Source organism: Aptenodytes forsteri, unplaced genomic scaffold (assembly GCF_000699145.1).
Source record: "Aptenodytes forsteri isolate BGI_AS27 unplaced genomic scaffold, ASM69914v1 Scaffold400, whole genome shotgun sequence".
Classification (NCBI taxonomy): Eukaryota; Metazoa; Chordata; class Aves; order Sphenisciformes; family Spheniscidae; genus Aptenodytes; species Aptenodytes forsteri.
The window spans coordinates 572542-594212 of record NW_008794775.1 but is presented as its reverse complement, the minus strand read 5'-3'; the positions used below and the strand labels follow the sequence as shown (position 1 = coordinate 594212).

General features: G+C 38.2%; 1 protein-coding gene across 1 annotated transcript in view; it reads left to right on the top strand.

Moving 5' to 3' along the window:
* ANGPT1 (angiopoietin 1) overlaps positions 1–21671 on the top strand; it is a 178427-nt gene that overhangs the window by 103914 nt on the left and 52842 nt on the right. Inside the window, 2 exon segments of the mRNA XM_019470771.1 lie at positions 8075–8202; positions 13728–13829. Coding sequence (XP_019326316.1) covers positions 8075–8202; positions 13728–13829 — 230 coding nt within the window.

Here is a 21671-nt window from a genome sequence, read left to right as displayed (position 1 = left end):
TGTGTGTTTTTTTATATTTTCTTACCCTGCCATAAACTCTGAACACTTAAATGAAGGCCAGCTTTTTCCATTCTAATCATTCAGCAGATGAGACTGCCTGAGGAAGGAATTCCAGAGTTCTGTTTTCTCCCACCTTCTAAAATACCCATGTAAGTTCAAGGTAAACTCCTAAGGAAGTCTTGAATGAAAGGCACAGGAGGTGCTACTTGCCTATTAATGGTCGAAATGAAAATAGTATTTTATAAATTATTACAAATGAACAGAAAGGAAATCAGAAAAAAATGTACCACAGTATAATTCATGATCTCTATAAAATATTGGACCCCACATCTCAAAAAAAAAAGAAAAAAGAACCAAAACAAAAAAAGATGGAAAAAGCTACAAAGACAGTTGATCAAAGATGTGAAATAGCATTCATTAAGCATATCAGAGATACTTCAGGCAGTGTAAAATATAGTAGCAGGAGAATGCAGTAGAAATCGTAGGTGGCTTGTAGAGCATGGATGCAGAATTACTGACACTTTCAGCTAAGAATGAAGAGTCACCAGCTGAAATACACTGGTTAAAAGCTAACAGTTGGAGATTGTCCTTCACATAGTACATGTATGGAGTTCCTTGGTATGGGACACTGTGAATGATAAAAATTCATGTGGCTTCAAAAAAGCAACTGGAGAAATTCATGGAAGAAAATTCTTTCAAAGTCTATTAAATATACAGATATTATACCTGGCAGAGGAAGCGCCTATGCTGTAAATTCCTGGATATGCTTGCCTACTCTTCTGCTGTTCTCCAGTAATCTGCTTTGGATGCTTCAGTTCCTACTGAAAACTCTTTTTTGGGCCAAGTGTTAGCCCAGCCCTTGCAAAACCTTAGGGTCCTCCTGGGGAGGGAAAGGCCTAAAGGAAGAAGAAAATAAGGAGAAAATAAGTAATTATGAGGGCACAAGCAAAGAAGAAAACAGAAGAGCAGTGAGGGTTAAAAGATCAAGTCTGGTGAGGAAGCCCCATGACTTCTAGGGCCTCTGATGCTGGAGATGGGACACTGGAGAGGCTGGAGCGGCAATGTAACCTGGTATAGCCACTCTCATAACTTCATTTGGGATTAATGGGAGCCTTGACAATAAAGTTTTATAAACTAGAATCTGAAAATTTATAATCTATAAACTTGATTACGGAGCAACAGTTCCCAGAACAGAAATATTTTATTCCAGCATGTCAAAATGAACTTTTTTTTTCCAATTTGCCTTTGGCCAGCTCTTTTTGTCAGATTCAGAGCAATCTCACAAAGAAATATTACATTGAAAAGCATTTTGGTGAATGTATACTTTGCTGGAAGGAAAATATATGTCCAAACTTCAGTCCTAAACTTTCTCTCACCTCCCTAATAAACAAACATTAGTACACAAGCATGCACAAAGGATGACTTATCTGAGAAGACTGCTGGACTCCAAGACATCCAGAAGCAGCTTTCATATCAATATCCACCCCCCCCCCCTTTTTTTTTAAGATGTTTTTTTTTTTTGTGGAGATACAAATAAAACATAGTATTAATACAGGAGGAAATAAAGTTGACATTGGAGAAAGTTCTGAATCAGGTAGTGGTAGTTTGTCTTATAATAATTCAGAATTGAGTACTAAGTGCATATAAATTCAAATTTAAAACTTTTACTTAACTAGATAGATGCATAAAAAGTTCCTGATGTTTTATCAATAATAAGTAACTGCAATATGTTTTTAATTTCATACTTCTCAATGGATTGTAATTTTCTAATTCTTTTTCACATTTGCTATATTGGGTGATGGTGGTAGCTTTAATAATCCAGAAATACTTTTTGGAGAGGAAAAGCACATAGTATGTATTATGTACCTGAACAGACTAGAATCCAGAAAATGCACTTTTCAAGTCCTTTTTGACAAGGACACAAATGTGCTCTTACATGGCTATAATTTGAGTTTGTAGGCAACACTGTGTTATCTGGAGAGCATATCTAACTTGAAGTCGGCCTCCAGGTTTGTGGCTTTTCCTGTGGTTTGTGTAACATTTGCAACACAACTGTGTTGTCACAGGGTTGTCTTGTTGCAGGAAATAGTTGCACATCACAGCCAGCTATTAAGTTGCAGTTTAATGTTTGTTCTCAAGTGGAGGTTGGTATATGCAAGACCAAGCCACTGAAACAACAGACTATACCTCTGGCTGTAAGTCAGCAAAAACTGAGTGGCTGTAACTCTGCATATTTTTCCTCCTCAAAACAAAAATAATCTTCACCCTTTCTCTGTCAGATATGTTTGTGGTTCCTGCTGCTAAGTCTGGGAACATATATACATGTATGGGCCATGTTCCAGGCCTCCTCACTGGGGATATTTGACTGACATCCTTTTGATGACATTAGCAAACAGTTCCTGATTTGATTCTTCGTGAGCCAGGTGCTGTTTGCCATCATAACTGGAACTGTGGTGGTGCACAGCAGCTGCACCCAAATGGCTGAGAAAGAGGTCGGAGATACAGGGTCTTTTATAGAAATGTAGGATTCCCCACCTGTGTCTAGAACCATGACAAGATCAAGGCAAAGTTTATTTGCAGTCTGGATCTAGACAGAAACTGCCATTTGGTAGTCCTTGAATGACTCTGTCCTGGAATGCTACAGCTATAGGTAAATCCATCAATTTACAACCTTCTACTTTTTGATTTTTTAGAAGCTGCTCATCTGGGGCCAGAAATTTTCACCTCAGATGGTTTTGATAGAGCAGCTGAAATTTAGGTCAATTCTGTTTGCCAATAAGATATGGAGAGAGACTTTTCCTTCCTGGCTTCAAAAGCATGAAGAATTTGTTAGTGTATTTTGGTATGTACAGTGATTATTAAGTCCTATAAGAAAATTAGATTCACGTAAATAAAACATTAAAACAATGAAAATATAATAGTTCACTAAGACACTACGGAAATCTCTGCATATCTGTCCAAATAAGTCACTATCATGCAAAAAAACCAGCAGCTGCCTTCCATTTGCTGGCAGTATCACTAAAGGACATAAGATGCTAATGATTAACTCAGTCTCAAATGATTTCACAGATATGGCAGTTCAGATCTTAAATAATTTAGTAAATATGAATGTGATTTTATTGGTTCAGTCAACATAATGAACTGCAGTTTAACATTCTTTATTGCTTACAGAAAAACTGCACTATTCATTCACCAAATATCTGACGGAGACTTGAAAAGCAATGAGATAACCACTTCATTTTCTCAAAAACAATCAGAAATCTCAATTTAAAAAATCAAGTATATTATTTTTTAATTTTTTTTCCTAGTAGAGATAAGATTAGATAGTTTTCATACAGCTAGGAAAAAAGATAAATATTGTAAGTTTTAAATTTTGTATTCCTAGGGGAGAACTTCAGATTACTAAATATTTCAGAAGCTATTTATTGTTAGTAGTCAGTTTGTATTTCTTTAAACCCGGGCAGAAAAGCAGACATCCTTCATTTGTGGTAGCTGTTAGGAACAAGTAAACTCATTTACTATTGACTTATTTTCATGACTGATAGCAGAAAAATAGTCTCACCCTACACAGAGGCACACACAACTAACAATCAGTTAAGGGATTTCCTTGGCTATTGCTTTGGGAAAAGGCCCTACATGTCTGAGCTCTCTCATGTGCAAGCTCCAGTAACCCTTTCTAAGAAAACTGAAGAGACTACAACCTCAGGTGCTGACCCCAGCTTTCTACTGAAGGTTAATACCCTGTTAGTAGGAGCAGCAGAACAGCTGCTCAGCCCTGGCAGTTCACAGCCTCTGGGTTAGCAGAAACCTCATTTATTTGCGTTCCTGTTCCTCCAATGGGCCACAGAGCAGTTGCACTGCCAGGGCTGTTGCCTCTACATGGGAGCAGCCATCTGATAGAGCTCTGGGCAGTTATGCATGGTATCTACTGTATTGCGTGGACTCAGATCATCATTCAGGGCATTGAGGAAAAGAAACCGTGGAAAGACTGATAACTGAAAGAAATAATTCATCAAGTAGGGAAACAACAGGTAGCATAGCCCAAGGAGAATGTTATTTGGCTAAAAAATAACCAAAAGACTTTCAGAAGTGCAATGAAAGACGAACTTATTTCTCTTGTTAATTCTCCTTCTGTTCAGGAAAGCAGGATTTTCCACACAGGCATCATTGCTTCAAAGCAGCATGACTTCATCACCAGTTTATTCATGCAGAAAAGGCAATCAATAAAACCCTCCAGGGCTCCAGATTTTGGCTAAGCATTCAGGTTTAAAAAATGATAATAGTATTTTGCTTGACATAGACTTGTCTTTTTCTTCAGGTACATAACATTTTGGCGTAAGCATTGTATTTGAAAATAGCTAAACTAACATTAGAAATCTGTGTAAAGTCAATTAAGATCTTGAAGCTGAACAAAGAAATGTAATGGCTATGTATTTTGTTTTAGAACTACTTTATTTGAGCCTTATTACTTTTTTTAAATTTATTTACACATCTACCATATGTGAGCCAATGTATCATACAGGAACTTCACTTGATGTATAAAGGATTCAAGGTCTATGTAATGTTATAGAAAAAACAGTCTGGAGCTATAGTAGGTAGAAGTGGTTTGGAAATTGTATGGAATATTAAGTTAGAAAAACAACAGCAAACCATAGAAAAAACATATTTTACCCTAAAAGAATATTACCAGTAACATTCCTGAGTATTAATTTTCTGATAACTTTGGCTTGTTCTTGCAAATTACAGTCTGATGTATTAAGAAAAACTGAACTTTGTGCTGGTCATGCTTAATGTACTGTGCTGCAATCTGTAATAGTTCAGCTCCTTCACAAGGAGCTGAGCTTTCCTTCCAGTGGAAGCGCCAACTCCTGAGAGAAGGATGAGAGGCACCCAAGGAAAGCCATCTTCTCCTGGCTACAGTGGTTCACTGAATAAAACCCACTGCTGCAAAAGAAGGGTATTGGGTTACTTAGTCTGTAGGAAATTAACACATATGCTGTCTGTGATCTCAGGTATTTCAGCTGTCTGATACTGAGAGGAAGGACAGAAAGAACTGGGCATATCTGTGGCATCTATCTGTCTTTCATCTCTTACATCAACAGGAGTTTTATTGTGTTTTTTCTACTCTTTAAGAATGAGGAAAAAGATTTATTTCTAAGTATGCTTCCTAGAGAACCATCTCCTTAGAAAATTATTTTCAAATCTAATTCTAATTACTCTGAAATTAAAATCTTACCTTGTTTAAAATTTAAATAATATGAACTTCAGGATATATGATTTTTTTTGTCTAACTTTCAGTTAAAAAGGAACCAAATTCGAATTTCCTTGACTGACTCTTAAGTAGTTATTTCCAAGTGGTTTTCAATGTGTGTAGAATGGTTAAATAGAGGTAAGCTAATCTCTCTACATACAGATATTAAAATATAAGTCCTTTAAGACTCAAGGAAATGAACACGCTGCTCTGCACAACTAAATACATTTTTTAGACAAGAGAGACTGATGTCTGCAGTTGAAACAACAGTATTAGAGAAATTCAGGCCAGGAAGAAAGGATCTAATCTAAAGCCCCCTGAAATCAATGAGAGGCTTTGCTTTAACACCTCTAGGCTTTGGCTCCAGCCCCAAGTAATTATTCAAGTTGGACTTTGGCCACTGATACTAACACCATCTGCTTACAGGAAAGTACCATGAAATCTTTAATTAACACAAATCGTGAAGGCCTCAGTTCTATGTCTTATCTAAAAAATGACACCTTTGAGAGTGCACTGTTGATATGTACCTTGCTGAGGACCTTATTCCCTGCCATCTCATGGGGAAGTGTGTCATCTACTGCATTGCCAGCACTACCTTTTCCAAATATGGCCAAGTTTCAAAGCCATTGATTTTCCAATTGAAGTTCATATGCAAGTATATGAATCAGGTTTTATTTTTATTGATGGTGTTGGATAAAAATAATAAAAATGGAGCAAATACATGGAAAGGGAGAAGGGGTTTTTGTTTGTTAAAATCAAATTCTGAAAGAATAAAATAAAACACATAAAAGGGAAAAAAGAATATGACGTGTGTAAAATGCTGTCGTGGTTTAACCTCAGTCGGCAACTGAGCACCACACAGCTGCTTGCTCACTCCCCCCCACCCCCGGTGGGATGGGGGAGAGAATCGGAAGGGTAAAAGTGAGAAAACTCGCGGGTTGAGATAAAGACAGTTTAATAATTGAAATAAAATAAACTCCTAGTGCTCACCACCTGCCGACCGATGCCCAGCCAGTCCCCGAGCAGTGGCCCCCCTGGCCAACTTTCCCCAGTTTATGTACTGAGCATGACGTCACATGGTATGGAATGTCCCTTTGGCCAGTTGGGGTCAGCTGTCCTGGCTGTGCCCCCTCCCAGCTTCTTGTGCACCTCCAGCCTTCTCAGTCGGTAGAACATGGGAAGCTGAAAAGTCCTTGACTAGTGTAAACACTACCTAGCAACACCTAAAACATCGGTGTGTTATCGACATTGTTCTCATCCTAAACCCAAAACACAGCATTGTACCAGCTACTCAGAAGGAAATTAACTCTATCCCAGCCGAAACCAGGACAAATGCCTACCTAGAGAGCAGGATAGTCTTACAGTTCAGGATTGGATTTCTCACTATTTTTCTATTTTCAACTTTTCACAAAATCACTGAGGTAAAACATTTAACCTTTCTCAATTTCCCCATCTGTGAAATGGTATTAATGCCAATTGATCAGGCCAGAATTTGCCATCCTAAAATACCGCTTTAAAGTGTTCAAAGGGGAGATAGTACATCAAGCTACAAAGCCTTGGCATTATTGCATACTATCTTATGGCCTGGATAGTCTCACATACTGTGCAAGGCCGTTGCTTTTTTACACACCATTGTCATTAAACACCAGCTTTGCAACACAGGCCACTTCATTGAGAGTGAATAAGGCGTAGTCCCTTTTGTACCTATAACTCACATTTTCAAGCCAAAAATGAAAAAGATGTGTCTGTCACCAGACGATGAGTGTGTCTGGAGTACTTAAATATTGTTTCCTTATTGTAGGGATTAATGAAGTGCTGGCCCGGACCCTGCACAGCACTTAAGGACATGTTTAACTTTAAGAATCTGAGTAGACTGATGGATTTCCATGGGAATACTGATGTGCCTAAAGTATGTGTTGTTGGAATGAAGTCATATCCTTCAGTATCGTGTGGGGTCACACTACTTTTTTTTGTGAAAGTGAAGGAACATTCTCAGATGTTACTCCTTCTACAGGGAATCTCCTGGTTGTTCAAGACTGGGATCATCAAACATCTTGCCCTCCCGATTTCTCAGCTCAGACTCACATATGTGGTCTGTCTGCAATATACAGGATCAAGATCTGCACTGGTGTTCTGACATTAATTGTTTTCCTGTTCTGAGCCAAAAATAAATTCAATAAATCATGACTTTAAACAACTAACTTCAGTAGCACTGATTTTTCTTCTTTTCTCCAATAATTGTATCTAGCAACTTTTATGTATGTAGATATGAAAATCATGAAATAATTATCTGCCAAAAAAAACCCTTAGACAAAGAGCTCCCTTGCCCCAAGTCCCTAGGCTGCTCAAAAGGCACTACCTCATGGAGGAAGGCCACAAGCTCTTTCCTTCGGGGTTTCTGCATTGCTGTCTCAGGTGAGCATCTGTCTCAGATCACAACACTGAACAAGCTTGTCCACCTCCATGTGCCATCTCTGGGGCATTCTTTGGCAACCTCCCAGATACAGCTTGAGTCAGGGGCAACACCTGCAGCTGCACAGACCTTTGCGCTCAGAAGGAATGTGCTGTGTTCACCTCTCAGTAGACAGGATGCTCTGTTTAGCTATTTGCATCATGATTTACTTTTGCTGGTGCCTACTCTGCCATCTGTCTGAAAGTTTCTTACTAGTTCTTTAATAGAATTTACCAAATGCACTGTGTAAGGACCATAGCACAGTTGTTACTATGTATGTTTAAAAGGAATACAATGTGCAAAAGTGGACTTCCTTGATACAGAATGCTTAAGATTGCTGTTGTAACTTATCGCGTTTTTTTGTTTTGCAGTTTTACTAAAGAATGCAAAAAAGGAGGAAGAAAAGCCTTTCAGAGACTGTGCAGATGTATACCAATCTGGTTTTAACAAAAGTGGGGTCTACACTATTTATATTAACAATGTGTCAGATCCTAAAAAGGTAAAGTAAATATTTGTTTTATTTTCTTATTTGTTAATATGATGTTGCTCTGACCTTAAAGGAGCATTTGGAGCCTTTATTGAAGTTCTCATTCTGCAAAATGTCATATGGATATAAATAACCTGGGCTATATTCAGTCTTGAAAAAAATACAATAGAATTAAGAAAATTATAAACTGCCTTACTCCAGACATTATTCTTTCTTGCTGACAGAGTATCCTTCCTAAGTTCCAACATACATTCAGTAGTTGACTCACTTCCTCCCACTTAGCAAGTTCAGTTGAATCAGACTATGGTTGCAAATAAATCTGTAATAAAGTTTAGAAGAGAATTAGCAAAATGTTATAATGAGGAAGCTGATGGGGGGATTATCTGGTAGCATAGGGAAAGAAATAGCAGAATGAGTATTTTTTAAAGATAAAGATTTACAAAAATCCTGCTTCTCTTGTAGGGAGCAGGGAAGAGTATTTTTGGCTGTAAAGAACACAACATGCTGAATATTAACACTGTTTGAAATGATGAAGCATGTAGAATCCTGTTCTTCTTAAAAAAGATCTTTGGGAGGATTTTTTGATGAAAATGAAACATTAGTCTGTAAAGGAGACTGATTTTTGGAAGGCTTTTGGTGCTAAGGTACCTGAGTCAGTTGAAGCTAGGAAAATGAGAGAATAACCTAAGCCTAACTTATACATGGAGGAATGCTGGCTGTCCCTCTGACAGGGCACTACTGGGAGCAGCCCCAACAAGGCTAAGAGCTGATTACCTGGGAGAGGAAAATACAGTGGTGTCCAGAAAGTGGGCCAAACAGGAGGGAGGGAACCACATGTGTCTGGAGAATTTATTCTTACTGCAGTAAAATGGTGACCCTGCAAACAGAAAAAGGCAATAACAAATATTACCGATGCTATTGTCTATAGTCATTTTATGATGATATTAAGATATGTAAAACTTATTTCTAAACCGAATTTGGGTTTATTAGAGGCCTTTGGAAGCATGTAGATGTCAAGATGTTACAGTTTACTAAGGAATTAGAGTTCATTAAACCATGAGTAGAATTGGGGTGGGAGTGCGCTATAGGTAAAGATCAATATAACTCTGATGAATGTGAATGGAAAAATAATTGACATGACATAAAGTACATACACCCCTTTAAGCATTACTGAACAGGACAAGAACAATAAAAACAGTTCTATAGAAGCTGTTCAACTCAAAGCAGAGGTGTAACATCAAAGTCCAAATTGCATGTACAAATTGTCAGTGGCTTTTCTTAGCCTTGCTAAAGTTCATAAACTATCCCCAGAGGCTGGGCTGCAATGAAAAACAATGGTTACCTGAAAGCACTGTGGCACTGATGCTTCTGGTATACTTACCTTAAACCCACTTCACTGGTAACGCAAGGACAATGGCACTATGGAAGCCACCCTGTGTTTCCGCTATATATATCCTGTTTGTAGACACTGCGATCAATCAATACAGGCAGCACAACTCAGCTGATATCATTGCATTATTTTTTCCTGGAGGCTTCCTGTTTTAGCAAGAAAATTGCGGGGGTGGGGGAGAGGGAGAGAAAGAGAGGGAGAGTGTTGAGGGCATTTCTGCTACCACCTGTTTCTGTCTTGCCCTAGCGATAACACAGGAAGAGCTGATCCCAGGCACGGGAGGAGTGTGATTGCTTTAACAGATGTTTTTTCAGACATTAAGGTCGTATTAATAGTCTGCAAGGTAGTGCTGTGCAGAGATAGCTGAACTAACTCCAGCTGAGATAGCTTCAAAATCGTATCAGTGCAGCACTGTGCCAGGACTAATTAGCTCAGAGGTAGCACCACGCTGACACAGTTAGATTGCTCTGGGACCCAAGGTAATATCCTGATAGGTACTCCATGGAGACATACCTGCTTGTTTAAAGCCAGCTTAGTTATCTGGATTACCACAATGCAACGCACAACTCTGACATGTCTTAAGAGGCCTAATGTATCATTACCTTCCGTAATACTCGCAGCCACTGGCAACTGTCTCATTTATAGTAATTTTATACTTCAGGTCACAAAAATATACTTTCATTTCACTTTATATTTCTTAAGGGATACTTACTAGAATCCTGACATTCAATAGAAAATATCCCTTTGTCATATATACAAATGTTACTGTTAGTTCTAGTTTTTTGCTGGTTTTACCGTCATATATTCATAGAAAATTATCTTCTGTGCTTACAGCTCCATACCATTTATATGCCTCATTTTTATATGCTTACAAATTTAGATTGCAATTTTTCTTTCATGTTCCTAGCTTCAACAGTTCATTAGTTTAGTTCATTAATTTTTGCATCAAAAATTCGTGATTCATTTCTGTCTAAAAGGATCTCAATAATATTCCATATTTTTGAGATGGGAAGAGAAAAAGATAGGCTTAAAGTATTAAGCTAATTAATTGGTTTACTTTGATGTGTGTCTGTGTGCAATGCTTGATGGTGTTGACAAATGATCATCTCTAGGCCATAGTGAGAGCAAAGGCAAGAAGAGTCCTCTCAGTCCCCTGCAGAGGTGGGGTCAGCTACAGGGGAAGCAGAGGCTGCTGATGAGCAGAGGAGCAGTGGGAGTGAGGTTATTACCATTTTGGAGCTGAAGGAACCAGGTACCTTCAGGAGCTGAAGTAGGCCAGGGGACTGGTCTGAGTGCACACAGAACCTCCATATACCCCCTTGGATCAATGTATTGGACTTTCTTACTGTTTTCTCTAATGCCCTCACAAGCATGACTTCTACCAACTTCTGGGTGCACTGCACTGAAAATGTAATGTTATTAATTGCTAGTGGGGTCTATATATCTGTGTCTTTATGGCTCTGCAAAAGCAATTGCCACCATTGCCATGAATGCAGCCATCACTCCTTCCCCTCTACATTTTGCCTGTAGACTTCCTAGCAAATTGGTGTCGATGGTCTCTCTGAGCATATCTGCCAGAATTTTAACCCATTAAATGTATGCTAGCCCCATATACTGTGGAGCCTGTCATCCCAACATGGTTGCCTTCAGGTTTGGTTTCTGCATAGCAGATACACTTTCCCTGAATCTCAAATGATTGGTCTTGAGCTTGTTGCTCCATGCCAACAATGTAGACTTGTGTTGTCTTAGTGTGCATGCACTTAAAGTGCAGTATGTGGTAATCCCCCTCCTTTTGCTTACTTTAAAATTGGGCTGATCTCTAAATTATTATTATTAAGTTTATAATAATTTAGTCCATAGAGCTAAAATATGCATAAATAATCTCAGATATGCGTTTTAGTAGCTTGAGTATTTTTACCCGTGCATTTAAGGAAGGGCAAGAGTGCAATGCTTTGGATGCTTTTTTAATCTAAATCAGGTTATTTTATTGACAATAAACTCAGAATCTAAAGATGCATACCAATTCAAACTCACTTTTCTTCATCCTTTTCTTTTCTCGTAGAGGGTTAAATATCAGAACATGTTAAAAGGTGTTTAATGGCTGAGTGCCTTGACCTTGTCTGGGACAGAAGCCAGTGCAGGACATTTGTTGGCTAGAGCTATGCACAATGAACATCTATAATCAGCTTGGCACTCCTGTTAATACGGCAGGTGTTTGTGTCTACCACCGTGGAAAGTGCCAGACCACACAATGATGGCTAGTGAATAATGTGCTGCTGTAAACCTTTCTTTCACTGTGCAGTTTTCTCTTTTAATTTGCTATATTATTCAGAAAACATCAAAGTCTTTTTATAGGTATTTTATTATATTTTAGTATGAAAAGGCCATCATTTGTTTGTGTGCATCTTTAAAATGAGTAGTCTTAATACAGTTGAGGATTTAATGTTTTAAAAATTGGCAGTGGATTCATGGGAGCTTGAAATGACTTATAAGGAAAGTAAATCCATCATTTAGAAATTCTCTCTGTAAATCAGACTAAAGAAATTAAATCCTGTAGATAAATGTTTTGACTCACAGTGTCTTCCCTGAAGGAGGAACAGGGTCAAAATGTTTGTCTAGCAAATTGTGGGTTTTCTTGTGGTTACCCTAAATCAAGTTCACATGTTTGTACTGTTCGGTATTCTGTTTCCTTCTTGTACCTACACAGGGACTTCACTCTGCATGCCTGGAGCAAATTAAAACAAAAGCACTTGCACAGGATTACTATGACAATGTTTATGAGTAGGAAAGATTTGGAATTTATTTGCCTGAGGGTGGAATATGGTTCTCTAGTCAACTGAGGGATGAATTTTTATTTAACTGAATTGGATAGTAACCTTCAATTTGGCAAAGCAACTTAAAGCTTTAAATTACCGACCAGTGCTGAATGGGTTGACTCTTGTTGATGTGAATGCCAAAAGCTAAGCTGATGGGTGACACCTCTTCAACCCTCTTACATATTGACATGTTACTTAAAAAGAGGGATATAACTATTCAAGACCACAGACAAATGAAAGTTAGGATAGTTGCAGTGCCAATATGGCACAGATGAGTACACAGGAATGAAAATCAGGAAAATTTGCTGGAGTGAGTAGCACTGAGAAACTTAGTCGGATCTTAAAATCAAGTGTCATACAAAAACAGGAACAAAAGTGAATACTATCACTTGCCACATACCAAGAAAAGTGAATGGATAAGCAGTATTTGCATTTTTTCATAATTTATCTTCTACATTTTTGAAAGGATAATGTAAGAAGAGTGAAAAATTAATTAAAATTAAATATCCATTTTGATTATTATATGGATTATTTAAGATTGTTAACAGATTTCAGTTGATGCAATATTCTAACATCAAGCTTCAGCAAAACTGTCAAATTGTTAAATTATCCTTAATATACAGAATCTCAGTATCTAAGTTAGAATTTTATTAGTGCAATGAGGCAGGGTATGATCTTAGATGTTCAGGGTAAGTCTTAACTTCTGAGCTTGTCCCACAGACCTCTGTTCTTGGGCCTGTTCCTATCCATGTCCTCTGTGAGCTGTAAGGCAGCTTAGACTGAGATCAACTGTTTCTGTTTTGGGACACTGCCTGGCACACTGTAGGTAACATTACAATACAAATCAAAATAGAATAATCTCATCTGTGCTATATTTTGGGCTACTTGAATGGGTATTTTCTGTAAGAATTCCTGAAGATTCTTTCTTAGACAGAATGACACTCTGCTAAAAGCTATAGAAAACATTATTATCACTGAATAAAATACTCGTTTGTTAAAAGGAAGGGAGTGATTTCAGAGGCACTGCAGAGAAAATAGAAAAGGAGCATGGAGGGAATGTGAAGAGGAAAGCTGAGGATGCAGAATGGGATGATGGGCAGATGTTTTTGGGTAATGTGCTGAAAGAACAGGATACATTGCTGGGATAACTACACTGAGAGCTCCAGTTGTAATCAAGCGATTGAGGATACCATTGAGGGTATAGGACATGAATCCATCGGAAAACAGGCTTCCTTAGTTCCGTTATTCACAAATACTTTTTCCTCTTAAGATGACAGGATTCCAATGCAAGTTTGTTTTATTGGTTTTGGGTTTTTTTTATTACTGCATAGGTCTTTTGCAATATGGAAATTGCTGGAGGAGGATGGACAGTTATACAGCACCGAGAAGATGGGAGTCTGGATTTTCAAAAAAGCTGGAAAGAATACAAAATGGTAAGCTGAAAAATGTGGAATAGCTGTACAGTTTATAGAAGTGTTAGATTTCAAATAGTACTTCCTATTATCTCAAGCAGATAGTTCTGCCTATAATGATGTGGTGTGGTCCTGCAGTCTTTTATGAGCTACCTTTTGTCATGTCTGTTACTTTCGAAAATCGTAATATACTTTTTACTCAATTAGTTGAGCATTATTTCCCCTGACTTAGGGTTTCTTTCAGATCAGTTACTGAGATTAAAATGAAGTCGGGTGCAGACATATGCACTAAAGAATGTTGCTGTCTGTCCCTCTGAAGTTTTGACTTGCTGTGACGTTAAGAGGTAATAGACATGTGATGATGTTCCTAATGCATGGATGTTCTCAGCTGAGGGGAACTCCTTCAAAACTTGGAGCATCTCAGATAGGAATGAAAAGTTTTACTGGGGTTTATCCCAAGTCATACAACACCTCTGCCAATCAAGCCAATGTACTGGAAATGTTGATACTTTGAAAAGGATTAAGAGAAAATAAATAACTTACCAAATTACAGATGACATGACTTCAGCAGGCTATTTTCCCTTTGCCAACTCAAAAAAAAATTACTCCAATCTAAATAACTTCTGAGTTTTTTAATTCGCTGCCTCATCAAACTTTCTGATGGAGCGCCTTTCTCCGAGTCCCTGAGGACTGGCTTGGATTTCAATGACATTCCCAGTGAAGTTTTCAAAAATGTGTTATCAGCCTGGAAGAGGAAAATCTTTTTTCCAACAGTTTCCAAAAAGCACTAAATGAAGAGAGCATTTCAAATGTTTAAAAATAAAAGCAAGTTCAGTTCAGTAAAAATTTCTATGGGAAAAAGCTCTGTTACAGAATTTACCATTTCAGAAATAAATGTAATATCAGGTTATTGAACCAAAATGTCATTTTGGATTTTATGGATGCTTTCTTTTGAATATTTTTATATTACTTGAAAGTATAAATTATAGGGGTAAAAACTAACCATTTGGTTCAGACCTCTGCTACCTTTGCTATCCTCTGGTAACCAGAGGATGTAATCTGTTTCATAATACATGTGAAGTAAAAATAATATTAAAATGACAAACATATTTTTGAATGGATTTGCAAATTTGGAAATTTTTTTTAGAATTCATAAAGTTTTAATTTAGCAGGAAACTTGAAAATTGTTTTGCTCTATTTCAGTTCAGAGCCAAATAAAATATAAAACATCAATTTATCTTGGGGGAATCAAAAGTTGAAGATTCTACCAGTTCTACTTATGAGGAAATTAGAATTTGTATATGCAACCTAATTAGTTCTCTACATATGGGCTATTTTAATTTATACATACCATATGAGTTATTGAGATTTGCTCAGTTTTTCTCTCCTGTGCTTTTTCTTAGACCATTTAATAAAAACAGCCCTTCTTTTTAACTTTTTCCCATGTGGCCTTTTTTCATATATATCCCTTCACTTAGTCAAACATTTTCCTCAAATTTTCCTTTACAACAGTGTGAACCTGTTCAGGATTAGATTATGTTGGTTTTGTCTAGTTCAGGCAGTCTGAATTAATTTTGCTTCTCTTTAGGAATGCCATAGTCTTCTAAGAGATCATTTACTTCTACCAAATAAAAAGGATCTGTTTTGGACTTTTACTGATAGCTATCCTATAAGTAAGTAATGAGAAAAGATGGGATTTAGGCTTGTCTCTGCTTCTGTGAACCATTTCACCAAAGTAACTAGCTTAGGCCCCCTTCTGTGATTATCTTATATCACCAAATGTTGGATGACAGAGGCTGGTGGATGCTCTGTGGATTACTGGAATATGTGACAGTGCAACGTGCTTCAAGGCAAGGACACCACTAACTTAATTCCCTCATTGTTCAGAGAGGGTGTCAGTGTCTGTGCTGGTGGATGCTCTGTGGATTACTGGAATATGTGACAGTGCAACGTGCTTCAAGGCAAGGACACCACTAACTTAATTCCCTCATTGTTCAGAGAGGGTGTGCAGTGTCTGTTCGATCACATTCCCTCTCCTTCCTGACACATTTACCCGGTGTTTCTTCCAATGAAAACCGGGTAGTGTGGGGGGGGACACAATGGTACTTGGTCTGACTTGGAGTGGTTGAACTTAATACATGTTCTCTCAGCCCATAGTTCAGATACAGCTTTCCAGATTTGCTAAGACACTCTTGTTGTGCTTGTATCTCACTAGGGTCGCAAATCTAATAGAAAGAAACAATATCATAATAATATAATAACAGTAATAATAAGTCTCTGGGGCTTCTTTTAGTTTCAGTGCATTTAGTTCTTATTGGAAAAGAATCTGGAAAACTGTTGAAGTTATTCAGTTACAAGCAAGTACTGACTGCCAGCTTCTGAGCTGGACAGGGTCTCAGGCCACCAACCTGCGGTACTGCTAATGCCCTCAGAAGTTATTGGCTGTTCAAGTTTTAGGAGGCCCTTGTACATTTTCTTTTACTCTAAGCCGATATCCTTACAGCAGGTAGCTTGGAAAGGGTGCGCATGGAGTATTCTCTGCAAAGGTGAGTCACAGCACTGCTGGGTTACAGGAGTCACCTGGCACCAACCCACTCTGCAGACAAACTTTGAGGCAATCATTGTCTTTGATTCAGTTTCATGCTGGTGTCTTCAGCTTACATGGAAGTACTTCAGTTCCTGTTCTATATATTTTCCAGACACCAACACAAGAAACAGGTTAAGAAAGAGATAAAGTAGCCATAAATCTTTTGAAAGTAGGAAATATACAACTACATCCATACATAAATTGCCACAAATCAGTGAGGCTACAGTAATAGTGGTACTAACTTTTTCTCCTTGTTCTTTTGGCTCCATTTTCATTGGCATCCAATCTCCACTCTGGAAAATAAAGTTACATTTTCTTTGGTAATGAATACAAAACCTTTTACGCAGGTTTATTGTTATGCAGGATTGGTTATGCCATCTTCTTCCCTAGTGGCATATGTGCTTACCAGTATCGTTCAGTTTTGTTATTAGTCTTATGCCGTGCAATGTAATTTCTACTTTTGCTTCTAGACCTCATTTCTGACTACAAAATCTCTTGGGCCATTGCAGTTTTGTACATTCAATACTAATTGGAAGAAAATCAGAGGAAACCCTGTGAGTTCATCCTCCCATTCTTTTCTTATCAGTATCTACTACATCTGTTCTTTCACATTTTGCGATGGATTTTCCATTATACTATTTGTTGCTTATCAGAAAAATCTGAAGTGGAGCAACAAATATTTTCTTTAACAGCAGCAGCTAAGATCACCCTGAAGCAGGTTTCAACCATTTTTCATATTTCCTTGCCTGAGGAGGGAATGTAAAACACTATTAGAGTTTTGACTTCTAGAAGGAGAATATCATTAAAAAAACTATTGCTTACCATCTGCAAACCTGAGCTGCTTTTAGAAGGGGAGTTTCCACAGGCTTACTTTCTAAGACACAGTTTCTGGCATTTATTAGGCAGTCATTAGCAATAATCAAATCCAAGCAAATTATTAGCTCATGTGCTAACTTGGCTATTAAGACTTCTTTCTCAAATTCCAGCTTTTCAGTTCTTGGATGAATGCACCTTTCCCAGTCACTGTCTCCATTTTTGCCAAATTAGGTGATGGAGTATTGGATTCCCTATTCTCTAGCCTTTTAGCATGTCTAGTTTAATAATTCCCATGAATTTCACTGAAGTTATTCCACATTCAATAGCCCAACATTCACTATCAGTTTCCTAGGGGGTCTTCTTGGGGGTCAAGTCTATTGGCGGCTTCCTCAGACCTTTAAAATTATTTTCTTGCTTTCTGTCATTGGAGAAAGACTCTCAATAGGCATTTGAAATTACGTGCCTTGGCCAGCCCACAACAATCCTTTTCCTAGCCAGTTTTTTTTCCTGCATGTCAGTATTTAATTGTACTGCATGCCTTTATTGCTACAGTATTGTTATTTTCCTTCCTCTGATGAAAGAAAGCTATCACTTTTTTAATCATTCATAATGTCATGAGCTAGATTAGAATCACTTGTACATATTAGACTCACAGCTGAATTTCTAAGCTTTATGGCAACCACCTCCTATCTTCCTGACCAGCAGCTGGTTTTTCTTTTGGTTCTTTGAGGCAAGAATGAAGTTCAGTGGTAAATTCCACACCCCCTTAATCTCAGGTTCCTGATTAACATCTAAGAGTCCAACACCAGTTCAGGGCTTAAAAAAAGTCTGCTGCCAACTTATCTCAGAAGTCATCACTAGCATTTGTGTGTGCTTGAAAAGCACATCTACAAAACCACTTCCATTTCTGTTGGGGTTTCTTCTTTTTCTTTACTCCTTAAAGCTGTTGGGTCAAATTGATGGCTAGCTCCATAGTGCCAATATGATATGATGCTAGAGCAGGATAATTTATGTTCTTCCATGGCTTAAATTCTGCACAGAATTAAATTCTGCAAATTCTCAGCACACTGAGAGCCGGACCTCAGAGGTGGGTGCCAGAACTTTCTCAGGAAGTATTTGTGGATGCAGTTCTAGTGGGCATTTACATTATGTTATCTGGAATAATCTGACTATCTTCTGAGCCTCAGTAAATTATAACTAGTATGACAAGTCTGGTGATCCATGTCTTCTGCTTACCTAAAAGACAGCTGAACAACTTTTCAGACTGTAAGTCTTTGATTTCCTTCTAGGCATGATGTTTTTTACACTTCTTGATCTACTTCCTACAGTTCACCTCTGTGAGTAAGGTCTAGTTTGGACATAGGTCCCACCCATTTCCTGGAAGACCTTCTAGTTTGTGACAGTCAGGCTGCTGGTCACCTCATGTTTTCACCTCACCAGTCCTTGCAAGTCCTACAGACTGCAAGTTGTGTATTTGGGCATCTAGAGCTACCTGAATTATTCATAACAAGAGCTACCATTCCAACAAAGATTTTATTTCTTAGTACCTTCTTTCAGTTCATTCTGAAAAGTTCCAGATGTTACTTACATTTAATTTTTATTTGCAAAGTGTCCAGCTCCTGTTTTAAAATGTGGTCTCCTAATTTATTTTATGGTCTCCATCTGTTTTAAGTTTTATTTTAATTTCTCTTGTGAAAGGTTCAGTTCCAGTTTTCAGTTTTGTTATCATTCTTTCTGCCCACCTCTCCTGCCTCTAAACTCTGACTTTTTTTTTTGTTCCATATTGCTTTAGTAGCAATACTTATTTGCACTTTTTTTCTTTTTCAGAATAGGTCCTCACCACAATTAACGTTATGTTTGACCTGAGCAAAGAGGCAAAAACTCAAGCTGTTGTACTGTTCCCTTTTGGAACATTAATTGATTATGGATATTTCTCTGATGCAGTTTTGTCCATTTACAAAAATTGTGCAAATTTTTTTTTCTCCCCAAACACTTGAAGAATCAAACAACTACAGACAGAGCTCCAACCCCTTCCAGTCACATTAGATTATTATGTTCATCACTCTCTTTTTCAAGTGAGAGGTTGACTGCATAAAAAGCAATGCACAAGGCACATTTTTAAATTGTTTTTGTAAGCTTCATGATTTTTGTTCCACTCTTTTAGTGGAAAACAACTTCAGATGTGTTTTTTTTTTTAACAAAAATTACATAAAACATATGGTTTGGCTGAGGAGAATGCTCTTGACAGAAAAAATAAATTTGCTTATAATTTGAATGCTCATATTGTGGAAACTATCTTTCATAATTCTCGGTTTTGTTAAAGCTAGCTATTCTGAATTAATTTTAAATCCTTTTTTGGTTTATAAGTATTTAAGCTATGTTATGCATTGATATGGCCACAAAATCTTCACACTTCTTGCATTCACAGTAGTCTGACATTATTGATACATTTGCCATATTCCTGTGTTCTTTAAAAGAGAACTCAAATACTATCAAACAGCTCTGAAGATGGTAACTGCTCTTTCTGTGACTATTCCATATACAGTGAGTTTGCTGAAAGCTCATTTTTTGGATCTTCATTCATGCTAAATTTTTCCCTTTAGACTAAAGAAAAGAGATTGCTGGGACCTAAAAAGCATATTCCACTGCAAGCATATGATGCAGCTCCTTGGGTCCACAGGATGTCAGTGGCTGTTGAAACTAACTTCACCTAAGTTCTGTTAGGGAGATTTAGAAAGATGCTGCTGTTGTTCACAGGAATTAAAACATTAATCAGCTTTTCAGATAACGATTTGTAATTTTGACAGGAATTTAAAATTAAGAAACCTTTATTGTCATGTGGAAAATGAACATACACATACTAGCTACAGATTCCTAGCTACCAACAGGCCTGTGGTTTTATGACAGTAAGAGGTTTCCTCCATTGATTTTGGCTTGAGCTATATTAATCTATTTTTTGGTCATAAACAGTAACTCAAAGAAATATAAGCAAAGCAACAAAATATTACACTTAATGTACATATGGTCAGATACGTAAACCTTAAAAGTATGATTGCTGACTGATCTCATATGGACATAAATTTTCATCTTCACTGTTATTACCCCCAAATTGTTTGGCTATGAAGGATCACCCCAAGAGCAAAGATATACAGCTGCTCCTGATAATTAGCTAATTGGATTTTATAATAAGAACCTGTGTCTTCCTTCCAATAAGAGTTTTTGTGTTTCCCTGTTTTGCACAGGAGGGATCCATTGGAAGCGGATCTTACTCCTATTTGACTCAATTCCTCCTTTCTCAGCTCCTAGGCCATACCTGTATTAGCACATTGAATAGGGCCATGGCCTGTGTGTGAACACAGTCTTGTGACACAAGATCCTCATCGCTAAATTGTAGTGGAGTTTTGGTCTGACTCAAATAACATGCCACAAATAATGCCCAAGCAGTTAGGGGTAATAGGCTCTTCTCAAACAGCAGTTTGCACAGGGCTGCCTTGTTTTCAGAGCTGAGAAGCTTTTACTGTTAGCACATGGGTTATTCTGGTTTGCTTTCTTCTGCTTAGCAGAGCAGTAGGGACTGTTCAGAGCACTCTTCACAGCTTCTCCTTCCCCCTGTGGCTTAGTGAAACATTTCTGAGGGAAAGAATTGTTGGTTCAAAGAACATGGGGAGGCATTTTGAAGATAAGCTGGGAATAGGAAAGGAATACAGAAAGTTTTGTGAAAGGAGGAGAGCCTTCATAACACTATCTGTACTACATCCATCCAGCTAGCTAGCTAGCTGGAGGTATATCCCATAATTTCTTCTTCAGAAACAGCTTCACGTTCTTTCCCTGCCAGTAGCGTGAATAATTTTATAAAGTGCCTTGCAATATCAGCATGGTCCTTCCTGCAGAAATGAAGGATTTGAGGACAGGATGGACCTGTGAGAAAGGCAAGAACTAGGGAATGCACGTCCTTGGAAAAGACAGAAGGCATGTTGCTTCTGTACTGTAAACAAACAAGACAGGTTGGGAGTGGTGAAAGTTCACCACTGGTGAAAGCATCACCAGGGGATCCGGCCTAGCCAGCACGGATTCGTGAGAGGCAGGTCCTGCTTGACCAACCTGATCTCCTTCTATGACCAGGTGACCCACCTAGTGGATGAGGGAAAGGCTGTGGATGTGGTCTACCTGGACTTCAGCAAGGCCTTTGACACCGTCTCCCACAGCATTCTCCTAGAGAAGCTGGCAGCTCACGGCTTAGACAGGTGTACTCTGCGCTGGGTCAAAAACTGGCTGGACGGCCGGGCCCAGAGAGTTGTGGTGAATGGAGTTCAATCCAGTTGGCGGCTGGTCACGAGTGGTGTTCCCCAGGGCTCAGTACTGGGGCCGGTCTTGTTCAATATCTTTATCGAAGATCTGGATGAGGGGATTGAGTGCACCCTCAGTAAGTTTGCAGACGACACCAAGTTGGGCGGGAGTGT